The 22,497-nt window shown below is 31.7% G+C and overlaps 1 protein-coding gene across 3 annotated transcripts; it reads right to left on the minus strand.

Moving 5' to 3' along the window:
* On the minus strand, positions 1-20,535 carry LOC108909709 (cGMP-dependent protein kinase, isozyme 1). Of its 3 annotated transcripts, XM_018714116.2 has the most exons (5): positions 18,720-19,168; positions 17,756-18,182; positions 9,722-10,221; positions 5,367-5,909; positions 1-1,120 (listed from the first exon to the last, which is right to left on the minus strand). In XM_018714116.2, the coding sequence occupies exons 1-5, from the start codon at positions 18,877-18,879 to the stop codon at positions 423-425; spliced, it is 2,328 nt and encodes a 775-aa protein (XP_018569632.1). In that variant the 5' UTR covers positions 18,880-19,168; the 3' UTR covers positions 1-422. The 3 variants fall into 3 exon arrangements, with proteins under 3 accessions (XP_018569632.1, XP_018569633.1, XP_018569631.1); XM_018714117.2 differs by lacking the exons at positions 17,756-18,182; positions 18,720-19,168 and adding an exon at positions 20,324-20,535; XM_018714115.2 differs by having other exon boundaries at positions 17,756-19,168.
* Positions 20,536-22,497: the final 1,962 nt, after the last annotated feature.

Raw genomic sequence — 22,497 nt, forward strand, 5'->3', positions numbered from 1 at the left:
AAAGTGTAAGGCTTTACTCTAGAATTAAAATTGTATTAGGCTTTAACCAAAATCAATTAAAATAAACTTCACGTTTTACGAAGAAAAAAAAAGTACAGGCTCTTTCTATCCCCCACCCGTTGTATATCCCATTCCCCATTGGAGTTCACAAGGTACAATCTATCTCTCAGAGATCAACCAGTAATGAGATGCATTTATGACAAACCTTGCATGTAATTCATTTACAAATATTTAATTTTTTAGTTTTCAACCTTTATTTACATGTATTAGCTTATTGACAATTATTAGCTAATTTCTGTGATTTTTTTTTCTGATTTTTAGGTCATTCAGAATTATTCTATTCACTTGAAGGGTAATCGCCATGGCTATATTCTTGTTTTAAAAAAATAAATAATATAATCCTATGATAGTAGTAACAAAAATTAAAACTGGGTATCCCATCCAGATAGTTCATCTGGAGGGATGTCATTATCCTTCTTGAATGGGTCGAAATATTGTGTGTCAATCGGGCTTTTCAATTTGGGTTTGAACGGAGAAGGCATTTCACATTTCGCAAACTTCAGCCAATCGAAGCCCAGGAACCACTTATGATCCTTGATAGACTTTATCCCTGGTTTTTGCATCCCCAACCTTTCTGAAGGAACAGGACGACACAACTTCTCCACTATATGCCTGGCCTTCAAGTTAACATAACTTGGAAACGGCACGTTGTCGATGCCACTCAATATTTTGTTGTAAGTCTTCATGTGGCTGCTATCGTCAGTTCTGAAGGGTGTCCGCCCAGTTAACAGCTCAAAAATAAACGCTCCAAAGGCCCAGTAGTCTACCGATCTGTCGTGGCCCCTATTTAATACTATTTCTGGGGCGACGTACTCCGGCGTTCCAGCAAAAGTGAATGTCTTTCCTCTGGAACTAATTTTCTTTGCAAAACCAAAGTCTGTCAGTTTTATGTAACCATTCGCGGCAATCAGTAAGTTTTCCGGTTTAAGGTCTCTGTATATTATTCCTCTAGAATGAAGGTAATCAAAAGATTCTAATACACAAGCAGCTATGAACCTCGCTTCTTTCTCATCGAACCGTCGCAGTTTCTGCTTTTGAAGCAAGCTCCAAAGATCTCCACCTGCAAATGTTAAGATTATTAATATTCTTGTGTATGTGAAAATAGTGACCAGACAATTGAGGTGATTTTTAGTTAATCCCAAATTAAAAGATAGATAAGCAACTGACAGGTAAAGTTGATACCATTTTTTATTCCTTTTTGTAGGTACAGCGCAAAGTATTTTGTTTTTTAATTTTAAGTAAATATATTAGTTATATAATTTATATTTCTTGAAAAATTTTAATTTACTTCATACAGGTATTATGTATACGTTATCACAAATATTTGGATATGGCCATATAATAGACTATAAAAAATAATAAATGATTTTTTTTGACCATATCATTATTGTCACTTTAAATTATATGCGAATGTTAGTTATACTTAGCCAAGTGATATAACAACAAATTTATTTTTCCTCTCCTAAACAAGTTACATATATACATATTGAAGCTCATTCCCTTCTCACACTAGGATCTACAGTTATAGTTTAGTTATATTTCGAAAAATCATTCATCCTTTTTTCATTACTAGAATTATAGTGACGTTTCTTTTTAATTAGGTTAGGTTGGCATCTTAGTACAGTCATTGGAGCTTTTCACCTCCGAATTCTTTGAAACTGAACCGATCGACTTGAAATTTGGCTGATAGAGAAATGGTCAATGAACATTAGTGAGATAGCGCCGATTGACGCTTCCACCCTGTTGGAGGTTGACAACCCTTCTCGGGGGTGGAATTTTTTCGCTGCAAATCGTTAGAGAATCAAATTTTGAGCAAAAAATATTCGAAGAATTTTTTCGAAAAATCAATAGTTTTTTAGTTATTCACGATTGTAAACTTGGAATTTTGAGTGGAAAAAAAACATTTTTCAACGTATTTTTCGCGAATAACTAAAAAACTACGCATTTTATTAAAAAAGTGTAATGAACAAAAATGTAGCTTATAAATAAGCAAAGAAAATCGTTTTTTAAAAATGTTGTACGTCCTATACAAAACGAACTATGGTTACTGGAAGGGGACTTGTTTTGGAGGGAATACTCGAATCGATGCATTCAACGTCAAATAACGGAAAAAGGATTAATTTNGTTATTTAGCACAAATTTCAGAAATATTAATAAGGAGACAGCCGATAGATGTCCACACTATCTTTCGTATCATTTTACTGGTTAACAAAATTTATATGGGGATTATATTACCATATTTATTTATACAATGGTTATACTTAGCCAAGTGATATAACAACAAATTTATTTTTCCTCTCCTAAACAAGTTACATATATACATATTGAAGCTCATTCCCTTCTCACACCAGGATCTACAGTTATAGTTAACATTTCGAAAAATCATTCATCTCTTTTCATTACTAGAATTATAGTGACGTTTCTTTTTAATTAGGTTAGGTTGGTATCTTAGTACAGTCATTGAAGCTTTTCACCTCCGAATTCATTGAAACTGAACCGATCGACTTGAAATTTGGCAGATAGAGAAAAGGTCAATGAACATTAGTGACATAGCGCCGATTGACGCTTCCACCCTGTTGGAGGTTGACACCCCTTCTCGGGGGTGGAATTTTTTTCGCTGCAAATCGTTAGAGAATCAAATTTTAAGAAAAAAATATTCGAAGAATTTTTTCGAAAAATCAATAGTTTTTTAGTTATTCACGATTGAAAACTTGGAATTTTGAGTGAAAAAAAAAAACACTTTTTCAACGTATTTTTCGCGAATAACTAAAAAACTACGCATTTTATTAAAAAAGTGTAATGAACAAAAATGTAGCTTATAAATAAGCAAAGAAAATCGTTTTTTAAAAATGTTGTACGTCCTATACAAAACGAACTATGGTTACTGGAAGGGGACTTGTTTTGGAGGGAATACTCGAATCGATGCATTCAACGTCAAATAACGGAAAAAGGATTAATTTTATGTGTATAACGCTCAAGGAGTTTTTTGTAGTACTCAAAAAGATCTTCAAAATGAGCACTTATAAAAGTTAATTAGAGCAAAATTGAAGGAGTTATCGTCAAAAACAGATGGGTTGCTCATATTTTTTTAAGGAAAAATGAGCAGTCCACGTTGTACCATTTCCATCAGAATTAAAATTAATTGTAGACCCTTTACAATTAGTTTTGTTTTAGTGTTTTTCATACGATCTTGAAGTTAGACCGGTTTAGAATGCGTATTTTTTGAAAACGTATTTTTCATTATTAAAAAAAAATTGCCTTATTTATATAGGTAAAAACTCTGAAACTAAAAGATACGTAAAAAATGATAGACAACAAAAATGTAGCTTTTTTTATTCCTATAGCATAAAAAATAAAGCCGCTTGAAGTATCCATTTTAGTGAAAAAACGACCTGTCTCGAGCCATTCGATCCTTTCCCTTTAAAAAACGAAAGACTTAAAAGGTTTTATATGCAAACGATCTTACAGCTCTTGAAATTATCTTTAAAATGCTTTTTTGTAGGATACTATAGCTTCAAAATTAACCGAGTTATGGTAAAAAAACCAATGACATTTTTTCGGAGCAAAATAGGCTTTCTCATTTTTATATATTATATATTATATTATACAAATAAAATAAGTAAAAAAATTTAGTGTGATTATTTATATGCAGCGTAGCAATTTTTTTTATGATTGATTATATTTAAAAATCGATTATAATAAAAATATTTTACATTAATATTGGTAAAAGGGTAGTTTATAAGAGTTGAAAATGGCAAAAGTAAAATATTCTTTCATAAACAATATAAGGGAATTTTTATTTTAAATTATTGCACAATTATAGCATTCCAAGATTTAAAACGTAATTTTTTATCATTTTTTTAGCACAGGGGTGATTTATAAGGGTTGAAAAGTGTTATGAGATACAAATTCTTTCATAAGCAATGAGGGAATTTTTATTTTAAATAATTGCACCGTTAAAGCATTCCAAGCTTTTAAAAAGTAATTTTTTATCATTTTTGTCAATACAGGGGTGGTTTTTAGGGGTTGAAAGGGAAAAATTCTTTTATTAGCTATAAGGTAACTTTTATTTTAAATAATTGCACGATTTAATCATTCCAAATCTTTAAAAAGTAATTTTTTATCATTATTTTTTGCATAGGGGTAGTTTTTAAGGGTTAAATAAAGGGTCGAAAAGATCAAATATATCATAAAACATGTTCGAGAACATGGAACATTATTTAATCTTTGTGCTTGAACAAGATTTTTATCAATAAAATGCTTAAAACTTAATTTTTTCAATTTTTTTCACTTAGGGGTAGTTTTTACCCCTAAAAAACAAAAAGCGTCAATCGGGCTTATGTCACTTTTGAACTTGAGCCTAAGATGAGCCTTATTCTAAATTTTCATGCAAATCCATGCAGTTTCAAAGAATTCGGAGGTTACAGCTGATTTTCAGCTTCAATCGTATACTATCTGTCTATTTTTACAGTCATGCATGTACAAACAGGGACGTATCCAGAAATGGACTTTGAAGGGTGCGTTTGTACAGTAAAAAAAGTTATGCAGTCAAGAAAACTGATTGTGAGATGTTTTTAAAAATTTGAATCTTTATTAATTTATTCTATTTAATCTTTGATTTAGTCGCTTCAAAGAGCAAATTGTAGACGGCTTTATAATATTGTGGGGTATGGAGCTCCTGGGTTTTATTTTCATGGTTGGTTATTTGTTGCTTTATTTGTATTAAAAAAAAATTCTGACCATTTGGGGGGAGGGGGCGAATTTATCTAACTCCAACAAAAAGTCAATGTGAGGAATATCCCCACAATCATTTTGAGGAAGAAATGGTTGAAAAAAAATTCTGTTCGTTTCTGAATGATTGAATAAAAAAAAATGAAGATGCTACACCAAGACTCATAAACACAAGTAAGCGGCATCACGAACAAAATATTTACTTATGCTTGATTTTTCAGTACATCTCTACGCAAGAGGTACACAGCTTCTTAAATTACAAAAAAGTAGAACAAGAATAAGCGCCCTTGAACGATGCTTTTAGCTTGTATTTTAATAAAAGGTGTTTTAGTGTTGAACTTAGAATTTGAACTGAATGGTAAAATAAAAAAATCCTATGGAGAAATGAACACAAACGTTTCGTGGTGAAATTTAAAACAAATTTCTACCTTTCTAAAATCAAAAAAAGGTTGATATTTTTAAATGGATAGTGGTAGTGCAGAACTTTTTCAATTTAAGTTATTTGATTCTTTCTCTGTAACCGCGTAATAACTTGGATTTGTTCAGCATTACTAAAAATAATCCTTTTTACTCACCTAGACATGATTCCATCAATAGGTAGATATATTTATTATCCTTGTAGGTCCTGTACAGTCTCACAATAAATGGCGACTTGCAAGCCATCTGAATATTCTTTTCGTTGTACACGTGCTCCTGCTGGTGCTGCATAACGATATCAATCTTCTTTAGGTACTTTAGAGCAAATACCAAGTCGCTCTTCTTCTTATGTTGCACCAACTCCACCCTTCCAAAGCCTCCTACGCCAAGTGTTTTTATTATCTTAAGATCTCTTAGATCTATGTCTTCATGTTCCGTTACACCATCCTTAAAGGAGTCTTGTGGTCGAACGTTGATGTATTCCCATTCCTTTATATCGCCGAAGTGATCCACGAACTGCTTTCTTGTCAAGGTCAGACATTCGACTCCTGGGGCGTCCGCAGTAACAGTGGCTTGCCTGCAATCCTCCTTCAACAGAGCCAGTTCTCCGAAGCAGTCTCCTTTCTTGTACACCCCAACTACTCCCTCTCCATCTTTCGTTATTGTTACCGTTCCAGCACTGATTATATAAAATTTGTTACCTGAAATGAGATATTTTGTGAAAATGATATAAACATATTCCACCAAAATTGTTTCGTGTTTGCAATACAAATAAAAAAAAAATCGTATTTGCTCTTAAACTTTGACAATGAAACATTTTTATTTAAAATCGTAAAATCTGGTACCACTATTTTATTAAATTAAGTACATTAGTAACTAGTTGTTTCGCGGGTTTGATATTACCACAAATTATGGTAATCCATAAACAATATAAGAATAGACAAAATATAATTTGAATATTAACACTAAATATGTCCATATGAAAAATCCTTATTTTCAAAATTACTCTTACATGCTACACAACAATATTTTACCTGCGCATCCTACGACGAAAAATAAGGGAAAAATATTCTACATCATCGTAAAAGCTTCTGAAAATACTCTTTTTCGGATATTTAAAAAACTGTTTGAGATAAAAGGAAGAAATTTTAAATCGAATTTGCAATTTGCTTGAACTTTATTGTATGTGTATCTTTTCACTGTTTGATTAAAAAGTATTGATTATTTCAATAGGTTGCACCATTTAGGGGACTAATTTATTAAAAAATTATGGTACATGTCACAAAATATTTGTAAATTGTAAACTATTTTAATTTATGGTCAAACAATAAAAAACAGTGATACCTACCGATATACACTAATTTTCTTGTGCATTGGAAAGTATGGGGTTATAGAGTTATGGGATTTTTTTTTTGGTTTAGTACGTACTTGGGTTTTCCAGAAGTCCTCAGCTATGTGATGCTTTGCAATAATACAAATTCCCTATTATTTATTCCCTTGGTTATGGGGTTATGGGGTTATGGGGTTATAGGGTTATTGGGGTTTGAGTTCATGGGCTTATTAGGTTGGGATATCATTGGGTTAAAGCGTTGGAAGCTTGAGTCTTAAGGTTATATGGTTTAATTGTTCAAAATATCGGTTTTTCGAGGATATGAAAAATCCTGAGGTGATGGGGCTAAATGGGCCCCGAATTCAGCGACCCAAAAAATGTGTAATAAACATAGTATGACCTCTGGGCCCGAAAGTCGATATTTTTTGTGTGGCTTTGTAATTAAATATATATATATATATATATCAGTAACTAGTTGAATTTAATTTAATATTATTTCTCAACACAAAAACACAGTGCTACGTTTTGATATTTCTTTATATTTTTATTTAAGAAATCGTAAATAGTTGATTCGATTTAAATTAATGAAATAAAATGATCTATACATTTTGCTGAACTCTGTAAAAATAACGACTTCTCTTGTTGGTATGATTTTCTAAAAATAAACGATTAATATATCAAAATATAATAAAAAACATGGGGACAGAAGCGTTTTGAAATGTTTTTGTATTCTTTTGCGCAATATATTATATATTCTTTCTATTCGAAATTATAAAGGGAATCTACAGCTACAACATTTCATATCGGTATTTAATCAGCGATAAAATGATAATATGCAATGGTATATAGTTTCACAAACAACCTTTATTTTAGATAAAGCATTATGTACTTTATTAGTTATACATTTTCTTTGCGAATAGTCTCTAATCTATATTATCTCCCTAAGCGATTTTTAAAAGTTCTGTGATCTGATTTGTAATGTTTTTCCTCTTTTACTAATTTTTGTTTATGTAAACCAATCAAGTTTTATAAGTATAACAACTGAAAAACTAAAAATATGTATTGCAAATAAATATAATATTTAGTACTGGCAATAACTTAGTGAGTTCTAACGAAAATTTAACTTCCATTTATAATTTTGTTCCAGGGAAGTTTTTAAAAAATTGTCAACTCAGGCTAATTTCAGATTGAGTAGAATGCAGATTTATTTGATTATAACGAAAATTTTCGATGCGAATTTGGATCAAATTACACTAATATGAAAAATCCTCATTCACCACTTACGCTTTTAGGTTTTTTAAAATCTGTCTATTAGTTAGATGAAATAATAATAAGTCTAAAATAAAAAAAAAATTGCTTAAAATACATTTCCCATAATCCTTCGTCTAACAGTAATATTCAACGTTAATAAGTGAACATTTATTTTTTTGACTTGTGCTATATGAAAGTTAGTGGAGATTTTAACAAAAGCATGTAGGTACTTTTTAAATCTACCTATATCTCCAATAAAGCTTCTACGATGCTTTAAATATAAAAATGGCACACAGTTTGTAATCAATTGCTTAACTATTGGAATCCAGTAGTACCTACTTAATCAATTGATTACTGATCGCAACAAAATGTGTTTTACGTTGAAGCCCTTGGCAATCTTTTTAGGAAAAATCGTTGATACTTTTTTTTTGTTTTGACGAGCTCGGAAAGATTGCAACAATATCGCTGGTACATCTTGGAAAGTTAATATCACCTATGTACTTTACACTACCGAACAAATATCCTTTTACAAATTGGAAAAGAGTGTGTTTTTTCTTCTAAACTTTTCTAATAGTTGCTAGTTAGAAATTAAGATCAGCGATGCTCAGTATTTTTATAAAAATTTCTGTTTCCGTGTTATCTGTAAGGTATTTATTAAAAAACTTAGTAACCGAAATAAATATTTCTAATTTTCGGAAACAAATATTCTTCATTTAAATAATTTGTTAATGGCGTTATTAAGGCGGTCGCATTGTTTAAAAGTTGATCAAACATTAGAAATTCGCGTTTTTCCACTGTAACTTTTTTTTTTCTGACGGTTCTACAGAGAAATGGTAATAAAATACTTTTTTGTTCGTCTTTAAAAGATCTAAAAAACAACGATGTCGAGTGTCAAAAAATATCAATCAACATCGCTGTTTATTATTGTTTATTTAAAATAGCATAATTGGAGGTTTTTTGCAAGTAACTTTTGATCGGATTGATATTTTTTGACGACCATTTCTCTATAGAACCGTCAGAAAAAAAGTTACAGTCGAAAAACGCAAATTTCTAATGTTTGATCAACTTTTTCAGAGTGCGGATACGGTACATATTATTTTACACTATTTTTACTATTTGCTCACAAAAAATCAGTCTGTCCGAATGCGAAGAATTATGCATGCATACCCCTATATTTCCTGGTCTACCTTTTGTTTGACGTTATTTATATTATTAGTCTCTTATTGATCGTTGAAAATAACCAATAATGCCTTTGAAATTTTAATCAATTGCATTGTAATAATTGTTATGTACTGACTGTTTACATGTAGTGTCAAAGTACTGCGTTTTCCCCTTCAGAGTGATTTATTTTTTTGACACGCCATTAAAGAAAAAGGTGAATAAAGTGTATATTTGTTTTTGATAAATGTGGTATTCAAACTCATTGCTTCCTAGCAAAAACAAGAATGTATATGAGTACTATATCCTCGAATTATTTCTTCTGAATTTATAAATTCTAAAACACTAAAAAAATAGGTATTTGGTATAAATATTTCGTTTTTAGTAGCCCATATCTTACATAAAACACATTTATATCTAGATTTACTAGTAAAAGCTTAGGGTCGTGTAGGGAAGGATTTCGTAAAACCTTAATCAGTTCATCATCACATCATCCAGATTTAATTTCAAGGAATCTTTGAGGAGAGTATGTATTTCAATGTCTGTCTATTCTTTAAAAGGGGAAATGATGAACTAATAAGCTGGTCAACCTCCATGAAATCACAATCCAGTGACCAATAAATTGAGATAATTAATTTTTAGGAGTTCAATTCAGGGACTATGTCTTAAAAATCGCTGAATTGGAAAAATCTGAAGAATCTGGAGCGAAATCCGTAACGACTAGCAAATGAGTAAATCGGTATAAGTGTAATAACTACTAAAGATTGTAATTACCTTTGTCTCCTTGCCTCACTATTTGAGTCCCAGCCTTAAAAAACTCCGATTTGAGTAAACCAGAAACTTCCTGCAAGGCTTCCTTTCCGACCACCTTCAGTCTTTCATTGTTCATCAAGAACTGCATGATCTCGTCTTGCTTTTTGATGTTGTACCCCACGGTAATCTGTTGGTATACATTTCGATCCAACACCCACACCCTGCCCGGGGTGAGTGCCTTGATCGTCGCCAATCTCTTGGCGTTGTACAACAGAGCCAGTTCACCAAAGACCCTCACATCGCTGAACTCATTAACCACTTTATTCTTGATCAGAATTTGGTATGTGCCTTTTGCGGAAATGTACATGTGGGAGCCTTTTTCTCCTTGCTTGATAACGGTGTCCTTGGCTGATATTTCTTTATTGTACATTGCGTTGATGACATCGTCTAGCCTTTTGCCGGAAATAATCTTGTTCAGAAAGTCATTTCGTTCTATAGCCTCTCGTATCAGATCCTCATCACTAAAAATTGTAATTGCAACATGAATGATTTTTTTTTTCATTTCAAGAAATTTGTAATAATGCCAAAAATAAAATAGTCATATTTTAAGCGAAATTTAATGGACATATTCAAAAATCGAGAAATAAGTCAAACTACTAAATTTCAACATGTTATTTCTCAAAAACGAAAGTGCGTTTTTAAGAGTAAGTTTAGCACTTTAAGGTTAATGCTTTCAGCAAAAAAATTTACCTTTCCATGTATGTAAAAAAAATCGCGATTTTGTCACTTTTAGGTTAGGATATCTCGAAAACTAGGTAATCTGGTCAAGAAATATAGGTACTATAATTTTTAAGCCGATATATTTTTGTATCGTTTTAATGGATACAACATAAACGTTAAAAAATAATTTATTACTCATATAGAACATACTGCAAAATATCTTTGAAGGCGCTGGAGCTAATTATGTAAGTAATGTAAGTAATTGTTAACTAGTAAGACTAAGGACTTCAAAAACTGTACTGAGTATTCTGAAATTTCGATTGCTCCTATTGATATTGTGAAGACAAGAGAAAGGATTTTCACCCATGTTCTCAAAATAATTCAATGAACCTTCAAAAAACCGCGCCAAAAGTAGGAGACTATGGACAAGAAACCTCAGACGTCTACGGCGCACATTGGAAGGTGCGAGAGGGAAAACGAAATTTCACACAGTTTTCGAAATTTTCCCGAAGATCCCCTACGAAGCCCCGATTGTTGCCAAGCACTATCAGTTGTAGATGACGCTGACGAACAGAGCATGTTATCGATCGCTGATTGTAAGCCATGCCGACAGCATATAAAGGCATGAAAGTTTCTCCATAGTTTTTGGAAGATAAAATAATTCCAAATTTTACGAAATCCGGACCAAAGCAAAGCCTTAGGGTCGAACATTTCAGATCAATAACCCTTCAGAGACGGCCACAATCCTAAGATGGGCATTTTCCAAGGAGGCTAAATTTTTCCATTTAACCCGAACACAAGCGGACCCAGTCTGTGTTCGAACGCCAACCCAAGTACCCTATAGCTTATTAACCAGGACGAATACCTAGCCAGTACACTAATACTTTCTAAATTTTTGCTTTTGCGCTGTAAATAGATCTCAAGCCTCAACTACAAGCTCTTAAACCTTCTAAATGAGGTACCCTCAAAAGAACTCATAAACAATATGTACACCATTGTACGCGGGAGCGAAAATGGCTCCATCTGTCGTGCTGACAACCAACTGTGCCATTCAAATGGCTACAGTAGGAAGCGACCTGCTATATTACAGGCGAAACCCAAAGAGGGCGAAGACAATGTCGGCATTGAATTATACTCGCAACACCTAGTGCAACAACTAAATCGTTCGTCGGTTGTCGCACCTATGACACACTGATGAGGACTAATAAGTCCGAAACCGGTCTGTGCCTGGTTGATTAAACTGACGAACGGTCCTAGCTGTTGCACTAGATGTTGCGAGTATAATTCAATGCCGGTAGGGGCATACAACCCTCGGAGTAGTTGTTTCTAGCAACACTGACAATTAACAAAAAATATGTACACCAGTCGAACCAAAAGACAGTGATAAAAAGACACCAGAGTATTTAACTCGACAGTGCTAATAAACACACAAATGCAAAAAACAATAGAATTTAGAATTGTGTAAGTGCGTTTTAAGTACAAGCATTAATGACGTGGACTATTATCCCAACATCAAGCAACTTGTCATCAATGGACGAAGAACAACTTGTCATCAATGGAGGAAGAACGACGACAGTCACAACGTATATAACACAAGGTCCGTTGCAGCGGGCGCGAAAGGGTATACGTCCGATCATCCCGCAAGCGAGCAGACGACTAACCTCCCAAAATCGCAGGCGAAAATCGCGGACCTTGATACCGTCGCTCAACCCAGTGTCAGATGTATGAAGGTGCAAAACCACTTTAACATACCGTCAAGAAATACAACGAAAAATGTTTGGGTCAATAATTTTTTTGGAATTCAGTGATTGTATTGTATTTGACCAGTTTTATCCTAATACTCGTAGTTTTAACCGGCATTCTCTAAAAGCACTTTCCCAATGAAAACTATACATATACACGGTGTCTCATTTTAAATAATGCATTGCAATATATTCTTAGAGAGGCACTTTCAGAAAATACTTTTTAGACAAAAGTTGTAGGGTTTCGATGGCGATCTTGACACAAAGGTCAACCGTAGAGGTGATTTGAATGTCAACATTTTTAGATATGCTAGATATATTTCTGACACCGGAAAGGAATAGAGTGAACATTCTACGTTCAGATATGTCTTTATGTTATGGGTCAAAGTGACCATAAAGGGTTATTTTACGGTCAAATAAAGTTCTGAATATGATTTTGCGATATATTTCGGAAAAGCACTTACGACGACGGATTCTGGCTGAGAGTTTTATGGTTTGATGAGATCATACGATGATGACCTTGACCAGGACCTAGAGGCCACGCTTGAAGGTTCTTTGAAGGTCAGATGATGTTACAAAATAGGAGAACCCTGTGTGCAGCCGTATCAAGATAAGGCGAGTTAAATCACAGTCTACAAAAGTAAGCCGGATAAAACACAAGTAGGTTCATAAGAACTTCTCTTTTTAAAATATTTTCCTAAAATATTTTTACGCATTTAAGATACCCTATATATACAACAAGAAATTGTGCATAAGTACAAAATTTTAATAATTTTTTACTTAACAGTTTTTGTTATCGACATTAGATTTTTACCAGACAAGTTATATTACATATGTAATTAGAGAAATTCACATAAAATTATATCCTCCTTATCGTTTTTGCCTTTTTGCCCGGAAGAAAATGGAACCTAGGGTCAAAAGTTTGAAGAAACATTCTTATGATCTTAAAATTTTGGTAATAAAAACCAAACGTATCCTTTTTTTAAATGAAGCACTCTATAAATGTGTCGTTATTTAAAATTCTTTATTTTTTTTCTGATTATGACGACATAAATATGTCTCATATTTGCATGGAAAATTTGCACAATATTTTATTTTATTTGCTAATCCAGCACAATAGATAAAGTCAAGGATTGCAATGGGACCAATATACGTTTAAAAAAGATTCTATAACATTTCAAAAACTTTGGTCTGCGGCTTTCTTTTTCTAGATATAAATACAATATTAAAATAAGGAAGGATAGAAGATTTATTGATGATGAATATTCCTGCACGTATTTTTGAAGATATTAATTTTTTGGGATTTGTCATTTACAAACTTATATTTTTAGACATAATTTATATTTTCATAAGTGATTCATTTCTGTGATGCTTATCTGTTATCAGTTCCACGACTTAAATAAAATACACTTAAAGAATCTATAGGTTTAATCATAATTAATTGGGAAAAAAATTATAAATAACGTCAGCGGAAACTGTGAAGTTGTTTTCAAGTAAATATCTACTACACTTGTATTGAACACATTCACCGTATTACTAATACCCGATTGCTACTTATGGTTAGCAAATTATTTTTAACAAAGTACCCATTGATTATAATATTATCATAATTGCTGGTAATCAATATCAGATTTCTGTATAGTTTTACTTAGAATTACCTAATCACGTCACGGAAACAATGAAGTACCTTTATCTGTTCAATATTTATATAAATTTACGATTGTGTGCTAAAACAGATAATAATTCAAATATTTCTAGATGGAAAAATAATTATAGAGTTATATTTCACCCGCTAAGAAATATATACTGTATAAGATGAAATGTAACTTTTTTTGTTATGTTCTGCTAAGGGCACTTATAACTCAGATAAAGACTTAAGTGACATTTAAGACAACTAGGAACGAGGACAGCCCTTAGAGTATCAGAATGATTGCATAAAAATGTTTGCCATAAGTTTTATTCATTACAATAACGAAAAATAAAAATTCAATTATTTACAACTATGTAGTTCTAGCTTTTCCTGTCAATGATTCGATTTAAATAATATTGTTGTAGAAATATATAGGAACAACAACAACATTTAGTTATTTATGACACCTTTTCAAAAACTAGATAGTAACAGAGTTACATAACCTGAATGATTTTTCTTTAATTAGAAATTTTGTCTTTTCGTGATTTCTTTTGAAATTCTTAAATTTCGTACGCTAATCATGGTGACAAACTATATTCTTGAGTGACTTTTAAAGTCAGAACTCTTTTGTTTGCAATTTTTCAAAAAATCAAACCTTTTAATATCTTTAAATATACTTATGAAACGTTTTCCTAGTTCCAAGTTTTGGAATATCCTTAAAAATGGTTAAATATAAGCACTAAAGTCTTCCCGATTTTCACAATTAATTTATGGAAATGCGAATTTTAAAAATTATGTTATGATGTTTAAAAAATTAACTTTGATATTGTCTGTTAATATTGAGTTTTAGAAAAGGTATTTTTAGTACTAGAACTGCTCCCTTCATGTTTGTATTTTATTTGGGATCAACCAATTATATGGCATAGGGATTTCACAAACTTGAAATATATATGTAAAAGTAATATATAGCTTTAAATCCTTATCTCTTTATAAAATTATTGTATTTATAACAATGAAATCAGCGGATAAATAATTATAAGCTATTATCACTCACGTAAAACTTCTTTAAATTATATCTGCAATAAATATAATCCTATATACATATATTCTTTTATTAAATTAATATCCCTAATTATTGTACCAACACTAAATTAACTCTAAATCTTTAAAATAGCGTTTATATCGGGTGTCCCAAAATTCACGCAAGGTTTGAATTTTTGCGCCAATTATGCGGTAAAGTGTTGCACCCAACGTAAGAAAAACAGCGTGACAGCAGACGGTTCAGGATTATTAAAAATGGATCACTATACGAAAGAACAACGTGTTTTCATTGTCGAGCAATGGTTTTAAAATAATGAAGGTTTGGCAGCTACAATTCGCAATTTTCGTACAAAATATGGTCGGAATAGTGATTTAACTTCATCAGCTGGGAAGAGATTAATAATTGAAAAATTCAGAAAGATTGGTTCAAATAGTAATCTTAAACACTCAAGTCGTTCAACACAAAACATCGAAGCAGTTCGTGAGAGTGTTGCTGAGACCCAAGGAACTTCAATTCAGCACCGTAGTCAAGACATTTCGTGTTTACAAAGTTCAATTAACTCAAAAATTGAAACCTACTGACAAAAATTGAAACCTACTGACCACACAGAACGAAAAGATTAAATGGATTATGGAACAATAAGTGGATACTGATTTTTCAAACAAAGTCATCTTTAGCGATGAGGCTCATTTTCATCTTGATGGCTTTTTAAATCGACAAAATTGTCGCATTTGGGGTTCAGAAAATTCACGAGTCCAATCTTCTTCAAAAACGCTACTCAATAACAGGCAATAACAGTTAATGGAGCTCACTATGACGACATGATAATCCAGTTTTTTGTGCCTAAATTGCAAGATATAGACGTAGACGACATGTAGTTTCAACAAGACGGTGCCATATGCCATATAATGCGAGAAACTGTTCAATTACTGCATGAGTCATTTCCGGATGGTATAATTTGCCATTTTGATGATCAGAATTGATCGCCCAGATCATCCGATTTAACATCGTTGTACTTTTTTGTTTGGAATTTTTTTGAAGTCAAAGGTTTATACCAACAAACCCACGACCACTTCTTGAAGGAGGAAGTTGAGCGCCTGTATTAACAAAACGGTAATGGAAAATTTCGACAAAAGAATGGAGTCCATTTACCGGATATGCTATTTCATACATAACCCCATACTAAATACTTTATGAAACAATAAAAAATTGACAATTTTGAGCTAAATCAAATTCTATCAAAATTATTTGTTGCGTCAATTTTGGGTCAGCTTTTAGTTGTATATGAACTTCTTTGTTACTGTAAATGTTTTATCTATTTCCTAAAATGAAAGCAGTAATGCAAAATTCTATGAATCCATGTGACATAACTGTTTTTATAGACAAGTTCTAAAATCAATCAGAGATTTGTCTCTGGTTGGTGGATATATCAGTCGGTACGAATCTAAGATTTAGATAAAATGTGCCCAAAATCTTCCGATACGATTCAGATTGGGAAAATATAATGTAAGAAATCGCAGTTGATGACTAAATTATCAAATTATCTCTACTTTAATTTTTAAAATATTCATCTTTGACAGCTGCAGGCACTACTGAGATCTGAGATTAGTGAAATCTTGATAAAGTTATTATATGTCAACTAATTGACAGCAGCTTTAGTCCATTGAAATGATACATTTTTTTGGGCTTAGCGTGCAAAAGTCAGAGCACGCAATTTTATTTTTTGGATGTCAAGAGGGGGTTAGTGTAAAGTTAAATCCATGATTGTGGGGTCGCAACCCTTGTGCTTCGGCCGCCATCTTGTAAAAAGGGCTGCGAATGGTTTTTATACTACTACTTACTATATCGGGCAAACTGTTCGTCGCACAGAAAATTTGTAAATACATTTTTTGTTGCAAATTAAATTCTCTACAAATATAGATAAAAATTTGGGAACAAATTTTCTTTTGGTCGTTACAACTTTTTCCTGATTTTACAAAAAAATTACATCAGAGCATTTTGATAGAGGGGTTTTCGAGGAATAATTTCCATTACAAACTTTTTTCAAATTTTATTTATTTATTAGGGTTTTACAGCGATGCGAAACTTACACTATTCTCCAATACTAGTAAGTACAGTGTAGGAAAGTACTGATGGTCTATCAGAAGTTACGTGAGAGCGATAAAGTAAGCCATAGAAATACATGTGATAGACAAGGATGGCTATAATGAAGGCGTCTAATAGTCAACGCCCATTTCGCCCTTCCACAAATAAGATCCACTTCTTATTTTATTTGTAACATGTTACAGAGACTGTAAGCGAAGACCTTCAACTTTAACATTTTTTTTTAGTATGTACCTAAATGTAATCAATAATTGCAAAAAGTATTAGTCAGATTTACCTACTTAAAATGTCATAGAAGAGCGCGCTTACATCGTGTGAAATTTTTCTTATCACTATAAATTTACAGCACTGTAAAAGAAAGTTACAGAAAAGTTTTTTTATCATGCTTTGTTTGTTATGTTGTTATTAAGTCCATCAAACCTCATATCAGTATATTTGTAAAATGAAATTTTATTATGCCTTTCTTTTGATTCATGCCTTTCGTATGATAAAATAATAACCAGTTGATTTCGAAAAGGTAAAAACAAATTTATAATGAACTATTCAATCGGCTTCTTTTTGTTGGAATTATCTACTTGTATATCATATTTTGGTTGTATAAAATCTATTTTATATGTTTTACCAGTTTTTGATTTAATAACGGAATTAATAAAGTGCTTTTCTAATTAAAAATTACAAAACTAGTTTTTAACCTGTAGGTATGCAAAAATCTTTTGTTTGTCTAATAAAATGCGTTAATAAATTACTGCCAACAACATATTACTAAAATAGTATAATATTAAAATATTGACCATATATTTTGATTTAAAAAAACTTACTCTTGAGTTTTTGGATAAACTGGCAACTTCGACTGTGCATCCTCATCATAATTCACAGGTGTTGGTACTAATCCAGAACGTCTCTTTGTGGGCGACGCAACTTCGTCTATATTGTCTTCCGATTTGGATTTCGGTTTTTCATTTTGGTTCTCAGTTTGATTGATATCGGTTTCTGTGTCATCGTTTGCTACAGCCGTACCCTCTGCTGACGATGATCCATTTTGAATATTTAGCTTAGAGGTTTTATTTCCGTCAACTTTCTGTCCAGGTGGTGGTGGTGCTTGCGATTTCTTGCCTTGTGTTTCTTTACCTTTACTTTCATCGTTGGATTTATTAGTTTGAGACACCTGTATGTGATTTATTTTTTCTGCAGCTTGACCATTTTGAGTTGGTTGAGACACTTGTGTGTGTCCTATTATTTCAACAGCTGTGGAAGTTGAACCAATATTTTGAGTATTATTTGTTTCCTCCACAGCTGCTGGAATATGGACATTTTGTGTTGTTTGAGACACCTGTGTATTGTTTGTTTCTTCGATGACTGTCGAAGTTTTGACATTTTGTGTTACTTGTGCATGGATTGATTTTTCAGGTTTTGTTTTCTCAGTACCTGTTGCAGTTTGGGCATTTTGTGTTACTTGGGACCGCTGCGTGTGTTTTTTCTCTTCTGTCTGAGAAAGTTGTGCGTTATTTGTTTTGACATTTTGTGTTATTGGTGTGTGGATTGTTTTTTCAGGACTTGTTTGTACCTTCTGTGTTGTTTGAGACACATGTGTGTGGTTTGCTTTTTCAGTACCTGTTGAAGTTTGGGCATTTTGTGTTACTTGGGAATCCTGCGTGTGATTTTTCTCTTCTATCTGCGAAAGCTGTGCGTTATTTGTTTTGTTTGAGTTTATTTGACCGTTTTGTTTTATTTGGGAATGTGTAATTTGTTCTTGAACATTAGTTGGCTGATTTTGATTGTTACCTCTCGTTTCAAATGCCGGATATTCATTTTCATTTTGTTTGATATGTGTACCAATAACTGATGGTTTGGGATTTGAATACTGTGACTGGCTGCCTGTTCTGGATATCTTATTTACTACGTATGTCTCACTAGAACATTTACCGAAAATACAACTTAACATTTTTATTTTATTTTTTACTTCCGACAATATGTTCCTCCTTGTGCGATATATTAATTTACTTATTAAGGTCCACGGTAATATTCCACATCTAGTTGTTATTTAGACATATTGACCAGATAAGATAAGGACTTAAGAACGACTGTTCCTAGAAAATTCACTAACACTTGTCAATGATGGTTACACTTTCACAACACCACGGCGCACTTAATTAACAAATTTTTAATGGTGCCTTTGTCAAAAGGTATAGAATAATGGATAGTATGAAAAGCACCTGTATAAAACTAGCACCTTGCTTAATTGAAACACATAAGTGGATAGTCTATCTTTAGAAACACATAATATCTGATATATTTCTTGACGATAAGATAAATAACCATACAAACATTTTTAATCGCGCCATAAAGGTATTGTTTCAATTTAGGTTGTAGAGATTAGTTATAAAATCATGCGAAATGTTTCAAAGAACAATAAATTGTCGAAAATGACATTAACGGCAACAATAGAAATAATTAAATTATGTTTTCTTGAAAATATTGTAACGTTACATTTTGGTATATTAATTTTTAATCCCTGGAAAATATACTGCACTTATTTTACTTAGATTAGCCTGTTTTCGCGATCAATCAAATTCGTTATCAACAGGGCAGTGTATTTAACATCACTATCATCATTGTTCTCACCATCTTCACCATTATCATCATTATCAATGCTTATTTGACAAATTACTGTAGGTAGTCATTTTATATAACTGGTATATGTTGGCTGCTTTAATTCAACTATTTGCTACTACAAAAATATGTCAAAATTATCTTATGATATGTAAAATAATAGTTTGGAGATACAATTTACTGAATATATTTGAGATATATCTATTGATACTTTGTTGATTAATAAAAAATTAATCGTTTTATTGATTTTGTTATTAATAATAGTGGGTGTGCCTTTGAGCTCTTAAGTACAATGGATAAATCGATACCACATGTGAGTTATAGTAACGTGATTTTTTTGCTATTTACACAGTAATCAAATTAAATGTTTAAAAATAAAGAACAATGAAACATTTAATCCTAACATAGATGTTGTAGATAAGTGAGCTATCACAGAAATTTTATATTACGTCATGTAATATGGACAATACATACATGTATATAAAATTTAACTTGTCGCGAAAGAAGTTATATTTGCGGTTTTCTTTGATCATAATTTAATATGATTTAGTTATATTTTTTTGATTTCAAAGTAACTACATGGCAGTAAGCATTTACATAATTGTTCGGAATATCATTGAAGAAGAAGTATTATATTATAGTATAAGTAAATACTAATAAACTAAAATTTAAATCTATATAGTGTGTAGAATTTTTAATTAGGTGTAGGATATTTATGTCTAACTCGTCATCGTCAGTGTTATTTAAAGATTCTCTTACAAATTAATATAAATTACCTCTCTTCCTTGGAGTTGATGGGTAACTCAGAATTGCTACCATCATCATGTGGTACTGGAAATGGCACAATTGCAGAACGTCTCTGCGGAGCAGGCAACTTCGGCAATGTGACATTACCTGATGATTTCTTTCCACAAATACGCATAATTTAGCATTTCCAGCACAGTTTCACAGAGACAGCTACGATATTTAGGTAGTTATTATATTTATTAGATATATTTGATCCTTTTTCGTAATAAGTTTCTTCAAATTTGATAAGATACTCAACGTAATCACACTGGATATAAAGATACCTATATAATGGGGAATTTTATATCGGCCTCTATTAAATGATTTTAGACAGCAAATATCTGCTACATTTTTATGAACTTTCAAATGAATTAAATGTGTGACACTCTATATACAAACGTGAGATTAACAATTTACCCAGAACAGTATACTGTTTTTATCGGATTTATTGCAATAATCTGGGTTTCATCATTTTAAAAATATGTTTATACCATAATTATTGTTTCGTCATAATATCGCGGATAAACAAATATGTATCAGGTAATACCTGTATAAAAAACATAATAGACTAGGCTGTATCTATTTTGGTTTGGGTAGAAATGAAAATTTTTCTATACGCATAAAAAAAAACGTGGCCTTAACTTTTAGCGGCACAATATATTTAAAAAATTCCAAACTTGTCATATTTTTCTTTCTATTTAATTATGTATCTTTTCAAGAGTTGATTTTAAGCGAAAATGGAAGAGGAGAAAAATGTTTGTAATAAAATTTTACAAAATATGACTAGTTACAAATCGAATGAATCATGATTATTATTGAAAAAATCGAAAAAAATCGCCAAAAATGGGGTTAAAAAACATTACTTTTTAGGGAATTGTTTTGGGGTCTTTAAATTGGGTATAGACCTCCATACTTGGCTCAAGAAAAGCTCTTGTTATTTAGAATCATCACACCAAATTTTATCAAAATCGGTTCTATATAGTCCCCAAGCCGGCGACCTTTTTTCGAACTGATTACAAAAGTCATGAAAACGGTCTGGATCGTTTCATTTTAACGAGTTTACCACGCTGTAAAATTTTTAGAATATGGGAAGGGCGGTTTTCCGCACTGCGAGTAATAATAATAATAATAATAATATTGCTTTATTTGCTAAACAGACCATGGTACATTAGTATAAGTCTTAAGCATTGTCAAATAAAATTTTTACTACTAGCTAAATTATACAAATAGTCATGAACAAATATACTTGTTATTTCCTAGTGAAGAATTAAAACCACTTTCAAAATACAATTTAACAGTCTATAAAATCTTATCAAAACTAACACAAACACATTAAAACCAATTTAATATGTTATATCTGATCACGAGCATTTTGGTTAGCTAATATTATTCCAATTGTATTCATAATATTCCTGCAAGGTGTATGGACATAATTCGATTAAGATTTTGTTTATCTTTGATTTGAATTTACTATGAGGAATTATTTTGAGATTTTCTGGTAATATATTATACATCTTCACTGCTTGTATTATAAAGTAATTATGTGTCAATTGTAGACGATGTTGAGGTATAATTAGATTTTCTTTGTTTCGAGTGTCATGTGAATGATAATTTATGTGTTTGAAATTTATGCTTGTTAGACTTTATATATAACAAGCACTCCCTAATATACAGTGCAGGGAAGGTTAATAATCCAAGTTCTTTAAAATATTGTCTGCACGATGTAAATGTCGATATTTTAGCAATTACTCTTATTGCCATTTTTTGTAGTTTAAATACACTTATCCAGTTTACCGAATTTCCCCATATCAATATGCAGTACAATACCTGACTCTGAAACAAACTCATATAAGCCATTCTCATGACATCCGTCTGGGCTGTTTCTGATATTCTTCTCAACAAGTAGATTATATTTGCAAGTTTGGTATTGATTTTTTTTATATGTACTTTAAATGAGAGATGAGGATCAAGATACACACCTAAGAATTTTATATAATCTACATTGTTAGTGCAGTCATTAAGTGAAAAATTTAAAGTTAGAGTTTTACTTTTATTTAATACTAGCTTGTTCGCTTGAAACCAATTTTCTGCTAGGTTTTTATTTTGTAGATTTGAAATACTTAAGGAATTGCATTCGTTACCTGAGATATATAGTGTAGTATCA

The sequence above is a fragment of the Anoplophora glabripennis genome, unplaced genomic scaffold, assembly GCF_000390285.2.
Source record: "Anoplophora glabripennis isolate ALB-LARVAE unplaced genomic scaffold, Agla_2.0 scaffold465, whole genome shotgun sequence".
Classification (NCBI taxonomy): domain Eukaryota; kingdom Metazoa; phylum Arthropoda; class Insecta; order Coleoptera; family Cerambycidae; genus Anoplophora; species Anoplophora glabripennis.